This window comes from Dioscorea cayenensis, chromosome 8 (genome assembly GCF_009730915.1).
Source record: "Dioscorea cayenensis subsp. rotundata cultivar TDr96_F1 chromosome 8, TDr96_F1_v2_PseudoChromosome.rev07_lg8_w22 25.fasta, whole genome shotgun sequence".
Taxonomy (NCBI): Eukaryota; Viridiplantae; Streptophyta; class Magnoliopsida; order Dioscoreales; family Dioscoreaceae; genus Dioscorea; species Dioscorea cayenensis.
Genome location: NC_052478.1, coordinates 17,738,727 through 17,752,303, shown reverse-complemented (window position 1 = coordinate 17,752,303; position 13,577 = coordinate 17,738,727). Strand labels below are relative to the sequence as shown.

Sequence of the window (13,577 nt, the reverse complement as noted above, 5' to 3'; positions counted from 1 at the left end):
CACAAGTCGGATACTAGTTATGCCCTAATGAGAGAAAGAGCTATCTCATAGGATGAGTGAAAGCTACCACTCGGTTAGAAAGAGCTACCACCTCGATAGTGTGAAAGCCACCTTAGCGGCCTCTTTGGAAAGGGCTACCTTAGAGGATGTGTGAAGCTACTACCATCTTTTAAAATTATTGTCACTTTTGTAGATAAATAAGTCCCTTGTACTTAGAACTTTGAGGAGTATACTTTGGGTTGTTTTGAGTGAGTGCACACACATACACGAAATTCGGGTTTGTTGTCCTTTTTTATTCAAGTTTTTAGCTAGAGCATTGATTTTTCGTATTTAGTGTTGAAATTTTCCTTACTTGTAGAATACTTTCTTTGTATGCCTCAGTGAACCTAAGGCCAAGCACTTTCAATATTTTTCTTCATTGATGCACAGAACGTTTTAATGTTTGCTTGAGGACAAGCAAAAGCTTAAGTGTGGGGGAGTTTGATAAGTGCTTGTACGATATGAATGCGAAGTGTTCATTCCTTATGTTGAGCATTACTTTTCTCAGGTTTTTACACTAATATGTGTGTTTTTATGTTACTTTTATGCAGGTAGGGCTGTGAGGCCGAGTATGAAGGAAATAGGCCAATGTGGATCATAATGCACCTATTTTGGAGGAAATCTTGCTAAGGTTCAAACGCGAAGACATAGGTCAGGTGTGAGATTCTAGAGTGTGTGCCAACCTCCTCGCATTCGAGTGAGCACATCCATTTGGAGGGGCACAAAAGGCGATCACACTCGAGCATTCCGATTTATGCACATAAGAACGAGAGCTCCACCAACATGTATATCATTTAAGAAGCAAGTGATTCACGACGTAAGCGTGTGCCAATTTACGTTACCTCGATGAAAAATATGGAATTGGGAAGTTATTCGAGTCGAAGAGCGTAGCGAGCTAATCGTAGCAACAATGTAGCATGTCATCGTAGCGACATTGTTCACAGCGGCCGAAATCGAGAAAGCAGAGAATCCACACGGGCGTGTGGAAATTATCCACGGCCGTGTGGAAATTCCGCACGGGCGCGTATACCGTCCACGGCCGTTGAGTCGCTCGATTCCAGGCCTATTTAAAGCCGATTCTGCCCCGATTTTGGTATTCTTTTCTCCATCTTTTCCCCAACTTGAGAGAGGGCTTCAGCTAGGGTTTTGAGGGTATTGGCTAGGGTTTTGGAGAGGTTCTACGGCTCCGACATCGCGTGTCATTTTGAAGAAGGTTATTGGGAGAGCTTTCGTCGGCATCGATCCGGCGAGGTGTATCCTAGGCCAGACAAAGGATCCCTTGCGACGAGAGAGCTTTTACATTCGATTTCTTTGATTGTACTTAGCTCCATGGAGAGCTAAACCCCTAGTGGGTACTTGGGTGATTGTGAACCCTAGGATGTATTAGTTTCATTGAACTTCTTTATTATGCTTTCAATAAATTGATGTTTATTGTGAGTTCCAACCTCGAATGCTTGATTGTATGAACATTTCCCCTAGAGTGACACTAGGGTTGAGAGTTCTTGTTGGTAACCTTGTGAGTGAGTGACACACCACGAGCGTTAGACAAAGCTAGGTTAGAGAAGGTTGAGAGTGTGAGTCGAGAGGTACAGGAGCGTCCCCTTTCCCCTCCGACGTGATAGATTCTACCTCCGTTCCTTGAGTTCTTTGCGGCCATAATAGAGTGAATGGTCTAAGGGATGAATTTCCGCTGGGGCCTAGTTGCGCGTGCAATGGAGTGAAGCGTTGAGGGGATCTTAGTATCTAGGGCTTATTTGTGGCTAGGGGCCTTCCGCCTGGACCAAAGGGTTAGGTCTATAATTAGGAAGCGATTTATCACTTGGAATCCATAGAGCTCATTGCAACTTTATTCGAGTGCGAGGTTGAGAGGTTATTTAATCTCTCCTCCGGGACATGAATAGAGTTAGGCATAGTTGACCTTAGATTTGGGACTATGTATGTAAGGATTTCCACGACTCACCATTGCATTGATTAGGAAGCATAATAGAGAGTTCTTGCACTTGAAGTGATTATCCTAGGTGAAGCATCATCTGAGTACCCCATCTTTATCGATTGCCTTACCTCCTCCTTACTTTTGCTCTTTTACTTGTTGCTTTTAATTGTTGAGAATTGAATCATTGTCACACTTATCATTGTTGATATTCCACATAGCTAAGGATCAAATTAAGTGTCTTTACTCCCTACTCCCTGTGGATTCGATACCCGCTCACCCGAGATTATTACTTCTACAAACCCGTGCACTTGCGGGATATACGTAAGGGAATCTTGTCAGCATCATTCAATTTTCTATAGTCAATGCATACTCTCCACCCGGTAGTTGTACGAGTTGGGATTAACTCATTTTTCTCATTGGTGATCACGGTCATTCCCCCTTTCTTTGAGACCACTTGCACGGGGCTTACCGACTCGCTGTCTGATATCGGGTTGATGATGCCCACATCGAGAAGCTTGATGATTTCTATTCGGACCTTCTCTTTCATATTTGGATTGAGTCTTCTTTGTGGTAAGGCTTTGGGTTTGTGATCATCTATCATTAGAATTTTGTGAGTGCAAACAGATGGATTTATCCCTCTTATGTCAATAATCTTCCAAGCAATCGCTCTCTTGTGCCTCTTTAGTACATCCACCAACCCATTCTTCTGCTCAACTGTTAGGTTTGAAGAGATGATGACTGGAAGCTGTGTATCTTCCCCCAAAAAGGCATACTCAAGGTGTTCAGGTAGTGTTTTTAACTCCAAATCTGGTGCTTCCTCAGTTGACGGCATCAAACACTTGTTCCAAAGCCCATCACCCTGTTCGGACCCTGCTTCTTCTGCAGACCCTGCACTCACATCAGAACTGTTTCCTGCACAATGAACACGAAGCTCAAAACATTCAACATCATTTCCTAGACCTTCATGCTGCCCACACTGTTCCTCCCCGTTGGCCTCATGTATGCTTGCTAATACTTGGCCCATATCAGCACGGTTCTCCAAGGTGGGATTCATGTAATCCTCGGTAGTTAAAACAAACTGTTCAATTGGTGATATGCTTCCTTCACTCACTGATGGTGTTCCACTTTTCATAAAGGTCTCAAACACTGTGTGCCAGCTGTCACCATCATAAGATATGCTCGAATCCCCAGATAGTAGCCGAGTACCAAAATGGTTATCTGGGAGGTGTGAAAAATGTTGTTGAGTCTATAGATTAATCCAGCCATCAAATCTGTGTACGTAGTCTTCCAACTTGATGTTCGAAGTTGCCATGTTGCATTAACGAGATGGACTATACAGAAAGAAATGGAAAGTGAATTAAACTATTAAGAAAGAAATAACGATAAAGAATGAATAAAGAAAAAAATGGTGCGAGTAATAATCTATAAGTTTCCTAGAATTCCTTAAAGTTCCGCGGCAACGGTGCCATAAACTTGATTGATTCCCCGCAAGTGTATGGGATCGCCAAGTAATACCTCGTGTGAAGACACGAGGATCGTATTCCACGGGGCTAAGGATCTCCTATTACTCTTTCTTGAGCTATTATCTAGCCTAAGATCTCAAGCGATGGATTTTACTCTACTAAATGTAATTAAAGCTAAAACAATATTTGCCAACAAATTAGAGAGAACAAGCAATAAGCAAGCAAGAGAATCAATGAAATGCAAAGGCCTATGCATGTGGATCCCCTTGAGGGGTTATCATGCAACATGGATGATGATCTAAAGATGCAAGGGTAAAATGGACCAAGAGATTCTAAGATAAGAGCAACCCCAATTTCTCGGCGATTGAACCCTAATCCCATACGAACATAGATAGGAATTTCTCCCAAATCCATATCCCTACGATTGCATTAAGTACAAGGAAATCTCACTTAGGAGTAAACCTACTCTTCTTCGGATTAAACCTACATGGAGGGCTACCAAACACCCGATTTCTTGGCATGATGATACAAGTATCCCCTTCTAATCCATTCATGATCTAATACATGCGAGCAAGTCACATCCACATGCATCACTCATAAAAGAGCTACGGATTTCTCCTTAGTGTAGCACTTAGCATGAAAACAATGGATTAAATCTCAAAATTACCCAAACATGGAATTAACAAGTTATCATCCAACATACATGATAAAACCCCCCAAGGTTCACCAACACCCGGTGGCCTTGGGGGTCTAGTGTGTCATCATCCCACAACAAGCATTACAAACAAGCAAAACATGAAACAAAAGCATAAATGACACTCCCTAGATGAAATGGTGGAGGAGGAGTTGAAGAATATGGCGAATGACGCTTTCCCCGCCAAAGGAGTGCCCAATGATGCTTCCTCTAGCCGTGGGTCTCCTTCCTTCAAATCGTGGTAGATCTCCCCTTGAATGAAGTTGCCTTCTTGCCTTGAGAGTCTTGGACCTTGGGCTTGGATGATCTTCTAGCTTCCTTGCCCTTCTTCTAATCCCCAAGTTCGCCACAAGCCTCTCAAGTGTCTCCCCAAAATATGACCAGCAAAAAGTCTATCCAAAAGTCCCTTTTCTGCCCTAAAAGTCAGTATATACACCCCCCGGGTCATATGGGTCATATAGGGGTCGTATGGGGGTCATATAGCACTCAAAAGCCCTAGATTCGTATTCCATACGGGGTGCATACGACCTCCATACGGCCCCGTATACTGGGTAGTATGGAAATCTGGACAGACACTCTGAATCATTCCACTGCTATAGTGCATACGGCCCCCATACTGGGTAGTATGGGGGTAGTATGAAATTCCTGTTTTCTTCTTTTTTCGCCCAAATGATATCTTCTTGTTCTCCATGGCTTCTTTATGCCCTACAAAGCAAATAGTAGACAATTAAGCTCAAAATGGGCATCAAACCTCACAAAATACATGCAAAGTGAATACGATGTATACATGAAAACATCTACATTTAGACACTTATCAGGTTATCACAGGGTCATCCACAGGAACGAGCCCACACTCCTGTGTCATCTCGGTAAAAATCTCAGTCTTTGCCAGAAAACTCACGCCTGTGCAGAAATTACCCATGAGCGTGTGACCGTCACAAGGTCATTCACAAGGGCAAGTCCAAGCCCTGTGTCCTCTTGGGAAGAGCTCATAGTAGAGAGCCACGGTAGTGTTGAAATTCCACACGTCCGTGTGTTTTCTCTGGATGACTTAGTGATTGTTTCCCCACAAGTGTACAGGATCGCCAAGTAATACCCTATAAGTGACACAAGGGTCATATTTCACGGGGCCAAGTAAGTATTATTACTCACTCCTCATCTATTATCTAGCCTACAATTATTAGTAAGAACAACAAATGAAATAAAATAAACTAAGCTAAGCAAATCCTATGGCCGGGTAACTAGCACACCAATGTAAACAAACAAGGGAGTATCAAGCATGAGAAGGGAATGTTTGTACAAGGAATCACCTAGGGTTGTTGTTAAGGCCCAAAACTAGGATGGTTTAAAGATGCATTGATGATAGTTGAGACCTAGAGACCTCGTGAGAAGATTAGCCCCAATTTCTCAGCGACTAATCCCTGATCCCATATGAATGTCAATCAGAATCTCTTCCGGATCAACACACCTTTGATCGCATTAAGTTCTAGGAGTTCTCTAATAGGAGTGAACCTACTCTTCTTCGGCTTAATCCTAGCAATGGAGGGCTATCAACACCCGATCTCTCGGCGTGTAGGCACAAGTATCCCCTTTCAATCTTTCCTAGATCTAGTATGCGTGAGTAGGTCACATCTATGCATACAACTCATAATAGAATCACGGATTTCTCCATACATGTAATTCTAAACAACAAGGCAAGAAAGATTGAATCTCAAACAACCATTAAATTAAATGAAGAATAACATCCCAAGTTCTTACACAAGATGAACCCTAGGATTCATCCAAATCCGAACACAACAATAAGTTAACCCCTCATGATAAGGGGCACTCATACAACGTACAAGGAAGATAAAAACATAAAAGAAGTAATTAAAACCACCTCTAGGTCGTGATCCCTTTGAATGGATGAAGCTTCACAAGTTTGTCGATGATGGCTTAGATCTTCACTCCAACTCCTTCTCCTTTGCTCCTATCCCTCTTGGTGTGATGTGTGCTCATTTCCCCTAAGAATCTCCACCGAAAGATGGCCGAAAGGCCCCAAAGATGTGTGGTGGAGGTGGCCCAAATGGCCATGGAAAAATTCCTTTGTTCTGTCCCAAAAGTCAGCTTTTATGCCCCTCATAACATACGGGTCGTATAGGGGTCGTATGGGGGTCATATAGCACTCAAATAATCTAGATTCAGACTCCATACGGGGTGCATACGGGGTCCATATGGCCTCCATACGGCCTCCATACGGCCCCCATACTGGGTGGTATGGGGGTGGTATGAAATTCGGGGCAGACAACTTTAATTTCATCCCGCTGCTACAGTGCATATGGCCCCCATACTGGGTGGTATAGGGGTGGTATGAAATTGTTGTTTTCTTCTCTTTTCGTCTAAATCATATCTTCTCATTCTCCATGGTTTTCTTATAACCTATAAAGTAAATAGTAGACAATTAAGCGCAAAACGGGCATCAAACCTCACAAAACACATGCAAAGTGAATAAGATATATATATGAAAACACCTACATTTAGACACTTATCACTTAGAAAAACTATAGGCTCTGCAGAAAATTCTTAAACATCTCAATACCCTCAAAGCCTGCCCTATCATGCAAAATATACCAGGGAAAACACAACAAACTCGCTCAAACGACCAACAACTTCACCATATACATTTAAGCACATGATAACACCAAATGATCCGCAAGAAAATCACAGCAAAAGCATCTAAAAGATCTAGAAACTAACACTCAAAGCCTTATTCATGCAAATACTAACTAAAAACTAGAAAAATATTAAAAACATGGGTTACCTCCCAAGAAGCGCTTGTTTTACGCCACTTAGCTTGGCGTATCTCTTCCTTACATTATGGGGGCTTGAAAAGAGTGTGTTCCTCCCCACTAGACATTGCATAGCTGCTTCCTTTATACCAAAAATGTACTTACTGGGGGGGGGGGGAACATTTGTTGGAGAGTTCAACCATCTTACCTTTGGCCTCCAAGGAAACAATTTGGGGTAGGAATTGTCCAATCTTAGTGATAAGTGCTTGTGCGATAAGAATACAAAGTGTTCTTTCTTAGTGTTAAGCATTACTTTTCTCGGGTTTTAATGTTAATATGTGTGTATTTATGTCACTTTCATGCAGGTAGGGTTGTGAGACCGATTATGAGAGAAAGAAGCCAATGTGGGGCATAATGCACCAATTTGGAGGAAATTTTGCTAAGGTTCAAACGTGAAGACATAGGTCGGGTTTGAGATGCCGGAATGTGTGCCAACCTCATCGTATTTGAGTTAGCACAACCATTTGGAGAGGAACAAGGGCAGTCAAATTCAAGCATTCCGACTTGTGCATATAGAACAAGATCTCCACTAACATATCCATTATTGAAGAAGCAAAGCGATCAACGATGTAAACGTGTGCCCGTTTGCATCTCCTCGATGAAAGCATGGATTCGGGAGTATTTTAGGCTTGTACAATGGTAGGCACTGTAGCAAAACTATAGCAGCACTGTTCACAGCCGGCCGAGAAAACAGAAAAATAGAGAATCCACACGGGTGTGTGGAAATTCCACACGCCCGTATGGAAAATCAATAGGGGCGCTCACACGGGCGTGTGGATTCCCGATTCCAGCCCTTTAAAAGCCAATTTTAGCATTCTTTTCTCCATCTTTTCCCCAACTTGAGAGAGGGTTGCGGCTAGGGTTTTGAGAGATATTAGCTAGGTCTTTGGAGAGGTTCTACGGCTCTGACATCGCGCACCATTTAGAAGAAGGTTAGTGGGAGAGCTTTCGTCGGCACCGATCTGCCGAGGTGTATCCTAGGCCGGACAAAGAGACCCTTGCGACGAGTAGAGGACTCTCCACAAGTCCATCACCATGATTAACGAGGGGGTTTTTCTATGGATGCTTTGTTTTTACATTCGATTTCATTGATTGTATCTAGCTCCATGGAGAGCTAAACCCCTAGTGTGGTCTTGGATATTTGTGAACCCTAGGATGTATTCGTTTCATTGAATCTCTTTATTATGCTTTCAATTAATTGATGTTTATTGTGAGTTCCAATCTTGTATGCTTGTTTGTATGAATACTCCCCTAGAGTGACACTAGGGTGGAGAGTTCTTCTTAGTAACTCTTGTGAGTGAGTTACACACCATGAGAGTTAGACAAAGCTAGATTGGAGAGGGTTGAGGAGGTGAGTCAAGAGGTAGTGGAGCGTCCTCTTTCCCCTCTATGTGGATAAGATACCCACTCATCTGGGATTATTACTTTGACACCCGTGCACTTGCGGTTTACGCGCATATACGAACGTGTCACTGAGTACAGGTGGGTCATGTGATGGCTTCAATCTCCTACCCACAGCTTCTTCCAACCCCAAAATCTCTTTCTTGCAATTTATAATTTGATCAATCACAAAGAGGGGTGTTCGTTCCATTACCTTAGGATTTACTTTTTCTTCCATTTTAATTTGAAAGTAATCTATCTTTGCCGACCCTCCTTGCATCATTTCTTGCTTACAAACATACTGTCCATTTAAACAATCCTCATATTGAATGAAAGGTTCTTCTTGCATCCCCTCAATCTTGACAACATCAAACTCATTCCGCCCAACTTCTTCATTGCCGATCACTACAACATAATCTCTATAAGGAACTTGAATTGTTTGCTCAAATGCTTGTTGTTCCTTGGAGAGTGTGTCAAGTATCCCTCCTAATTGATGCTCAAGGTTTTTATAAGAAGCTTCATGACATCTTAGTGTGGTCTCCATATTTCAGATGCAGCCATCAGATGCTTCAATAAAGTTAGCAATACTCTTTGCAACTGAAGTGCATCCACTCCGAGTATCTCACCCTTTTGACATTCCTCTTGAGTTGTTTCCCAATATTGTCCATCACTATTCTACAAGAAGTTTGGGTAGCCCTTTTCAATTGGATAATATATGTTGCAACAAGGAATGCTCTATTATTGTGAAGCAATAATTCTATCAACGTTTTCACTGAGAGCTTCTACTCGAGAATACAGAGAAATTAGTGGATCAATCATCATTTAAACTCCTTGCAGGAAAAAGTAAGACATGACAAAAGAAAAAAAAAATGAGAATGATGGAAGAATAAGAAAGTGTGAAATAGAATGAATGATAAATAGCTAAAATAGCAAAGTGCAAAGTGCTTCTAAAATGCCTATTCCCCGGCAATGGCGCCAAAAACTTGAAATGCCGCTTGCGTGTGACCTGCAAGTGCACAGGTTTGTCAATGTAATAAATCCCACGTGAGTGGGCATTGTATCCACAGGGAATAGTGAATAGAAACACAACAATTACTATTTAACTAGGATGAGAATGAATCAATGATGGTGTGAATAAGATTGATATGAAAAGACTAAAAGAAATAAGAAGGAGATGCACGATAAAATGAGAGCAAAGGCAATCGATAGAAGTGGGGTACTCGGACAATGCTCCCCCTAGGACTAATGTTTGAAGTGCAAGACCAACTATTATGTCTCCTAATTGACGCTTAATGAGTCATGAAAATTCTTAACCACACGGTCCCAAACCTAAGGTCAACCGTAACTAACTCTACACTATATCCTGGCGGAGAAATTGATCAATCTCAACACCTCACGTCGTGTAGAGTTGCAAGACACTCTAGGGATTCCAAGTGATAAACCCTACTCCAATGTATAGATCTAACACTTTGGTCCAAGCAAAAGATCGCAAATCACATCTAAGCCCTAGGTGCTAAAGTCACGTCAACGCTTCACTCCATTGCCTATGCAACTAAGCCCCAGCGGAGGTAATCCCTTAGCCCATTCACTCAACTATGACCACAAAGAACTTTTCGAACATTGAGGTAGAATAAATCACATCGGAGGGGAAAGGGGACGGTCCGCTACCTCTCAACTCACGCTCTCAACCCTTTCCCACCTTGCTTTGTCTAATCCTCATATTGTGTCACTCATCCACAAAGGTTACCAAGATGGTCTCTCAACCCTAGGGTCACTCTAAGGGAGAAATCATTCAACAAGCATTCAAGATTGGAACTCAATTAAAACATCAATTAAGGAAAGTATAATAAAAGGTCAATGATACAATAACATCCCAGGGTTTAAAAAGTTAAAGTACCCACTAGGGGGTTTAGCTCTCCATAGAGCACAATACAATCAATAATGAAATTGAAAGTAAAAACATGTGTTCCATAAGAAAACCCCATCGGTAGTCATGTTGATGGTCTTGTAGAGTGGCCTCATCCTCTACAAAGGTCCTCTTGTCAAGCCTAGGGCACACCTCGCCGGATCGGTGCCGACGAAGGCTCCCCCAATAACTATCTTCCAAGAGAAATGTGGTGTCGAAGCAGTAGAACCACTCCAAAAGCCTTGCCAAAGCCTCTCTAAACCCTAGTGGTTGGCCTCTCCAAAGTTGAAGAAAGGACAGGAAAAAGGATGCTGAAATAGGGCAGAAAAATGGGTTTAAATAGGCTGGAATCTGGCATCGACACGGGCCTGTGGATGTTCCACATGCCCCTGTGGAATTTCCACATGGGCGTGTGGAATTTCCACACACCCATGTGGATTCTCTAGAATTCTGATTTTCGGCCGTCTGTGAATAGTAACTTCTATAATAAATTGCTGTAGTGATTTGCTAAAGTAATCTGCTACGGTACACCCCACCAAAAACACTCCCGAATCCACTTTTTATCGAGGTAACATAAACATGCACACGTTTATATCCTAGATCGCGTCGTCTCTTCAATAAACTGGTTCATTGGTCAAGATCTTGCTATCATTTCACAAGTTGGGATATGCAAATATGACTGCCTTTGTGCCCCTCCAACTCATTGTAATTGCTTGAATACATGGAGGTTGGAACACATTCATATATCTTAGAGCCTCACTTGTGTCTTTGCGTTTGTTGCTTCCAATATTCGACCAAAGAATGTGTTCACGATCTACTTTTGGCTTCTTTTCTTAATACTTAGCTTCACAACCCTACATGCGTAAAAGAACACAAATACACATGTATTAGAGCTTAAACCTGATAAAAGTCATGATCATCGTAAGAAAGATTATTTCGCATTCTTAACACACAAACACTTATAAGTTACCAATGTTGTATGGAATAACAAAGTTTTTGGGGTCTTTCTTCTTGTTCAGCATATTCTTTTGTAACACCGACGAACAAGAGGCATCTAAGATCACCGATGCACTTTCCTCCAACTTCCTCTTGTTGGTCAAAATATCCTTCAAAAACTTTGCATACCGAGGCATTTAGGACAACGCCTCCACAAACGGAATGTTGATGTGCAATTGCTTAAATAGACGCAAGAACTTCGTGTATAGCTCATCGTTTTGGTCGTTTTTCAACCTTAAAGGATAAGGGATTCTTCTCTGGCTTGTAAGGTGGGGGTGCCACCTCCTTCTCTTTGTTTACTCTCTCCTCAACCTCCATGACCTCGGGTGCTTCAACATTGGTCTTCTCACTTGGAAGCCTACCTTCAACCTCACGACCACTTCTCAAAGTGATCGCCTTCACATGTTCTCATGGATTGGTTTCGGTGTTACTAGGCAAGCTTCCTTGTGGCCTCTCCGACAATGACTTCGCATTTTACCCCACTTGATTTTCTAGATTGTGAAATAACGCGGTGTGGTTATGAAGTGTAGCTTCGACAGAATGGAACCTTGTATCTGATGATTGGATGAATCATATCAAAGCTCTCTATATGTTGGTCATTCGGGTCTCCAAGACTGAAACTCGGTTCTCCATGTTTGGGGCTTGTTGTTGTTGTTGGAAACCCGGTGGTGTCATGGCCTTTTGTTGCCCTCGGTTATTCCAAGAAAAGTTTGGATGGATCCTCCAAACCGGATTGTAGATATTGCTATATGGATTTCCTTAACCCCTCATCACATTACCTACAAAATCAACTTGTTCTATGGAGGATGTACCACCAATAACTATCGGGCAGTCGGATGGAACATGGCGTCCTCCACATTCATTACAATTCATCGCGGCTGCCAATATAAGAGAAGTTAGAGTGTCTAACTTCTTGCTCAATGACTCCATTTGGGCAGCTAATGATGTAACTATATCAATCTCATGGAGACCAGCCACTTTCTTCTTCTCTCTTGCATTCCAATGGTAGTTATTCAAATCCATTTCTTCAATCAATTGTTGTCATTCAACGGGTGTCTTGCTACCTAACGTGCCTCATACTGCTATATCAAGTAATTGCCTTGTGCTAGGATTCAACCCATTGTAAAAAGTATGAATAATCATCTAATCGAGAAACCTATGTTGAGGACACTTCTGTAGGAGCTCCTTGAACCTCCCCATGTCTCAAATAGAGATTCAAGTTCCATTCGCATAAAGGAGGATATTTCATTCCTAAGCTTTGCAGATTTTCCGAGAGGGAAATATTGGGCAAAAAAAGCTTCTACCATCTCCTGCCATATGTTGATCGATGCTCTACGTAATGAATGTAGCCATTGCTTCGCTCTCCCCTTCAAGGAAAATTGGAAGGCTCTCAACTTGATGGCATCATCCGTAACATCATAGATCTTGAGCATGTCGCATACTTCTTAGAAATTCTCTATGTGACTGTTTGGATCCTCATCAGCCAAACCATTAACTGTGCGGACTACTATAACATTTGGATGAATGTTAGCTTTAGCTCAAAATTCTAAGATATAATTGGTGGATGTACAATACTAGACATCGTGCCCAAAACTGAGGGTCTGGTTTAATCTGAGAGTGTTCTCTACTACTCATTCTGTTATGCCATATTATCTGACCTTTCAATTTCTACCTCAGCTGGATCTGATGGTTCTTACACAGGTTCTTTAACCCTTCTACAAAGTATTCTATCAAGTTCAAGATCTCCTTCAACCAATATCGAAGGGTTTCCTCGGGTCATAACCTGGAGCTGCAACCAAAGAAAGAAAAACAAATCAGAACGATGATAGAGTAAGAAAGTGTGAAATAGAATAAACAATAAATAGCTAAATATCAAAGTGCAAAGTGTTTCCAAAACGCCTATTCCCAGGCAATGGTGCCAAAAAAATGAGAACGCCCCTTGCGTGTAACCCGCAAGTGCAAGGGTTTGTCGAAGTAATAAATCCCAAGTTAGTGGGTTATTGTATCCATAGGGAATAGTGAATAGAAACATAATGATTGCTACTTAACTAAGTGAAAATGAAACAATAATAGTGTGGATAAAATCAATGCGAACAAGACTAAAGAAAATAAGATAGAGAGTCACGATAAAATGAGAGGAAAGGCAATCGATAGAAAGTCGGGCACTCGGACATTGCTCTCCCAAGGACTATTTCTTCAAGTGCAAAACCAACTATTATGTCTCCTGAATGATGCTTAATGAGTCATGGAGATCCTAAAATACAAGGTCCAAAACCTAAGGTCAACCGTGACTAACTCTACACTAGGCCCCGGCGGAGAAATTGCTCAATCTCAACAC

General features: G+C 42.0%; 1 protein-coding gene and 1 non-coding gene across 2 annotated transcripts in view; one reads left to right on the top strand and one right to left on the bottom strand.

Moving 5' to 3' along the window:
* The window catches only part of LOC120267349, a gene marked incomplete at its 3' end in the record, with an annotated part of 38,134 nt that extends 25,872 nt beyond the window's left edge, over positions 1-12,262 (bottom strand). Inside the window, 2 exon segments of the mRNA XM_039275001.1 lie at positions 2,712-3,190; positions 12,052-12,262. Of these exon segments, the coding sequence (XP_039130935.1) occupies positions 2,712-3,190; positions 12,052-12,262 (690 nt within the window).
* A 130-nt stretch (positions 12,263-12,392) lies between these two features.
* Positions 12,393-12,498, top strand: LOC120268047. Its single transcript, XR_005538718.1, has one exon. It is a non-coding gene; the product is annotated as a small nucleolar RNA R71 (small nucleolar RNA).
* The last annotated feature ends 1,079 nt before the right edge of the window (positions 12,499-13,577 follow it).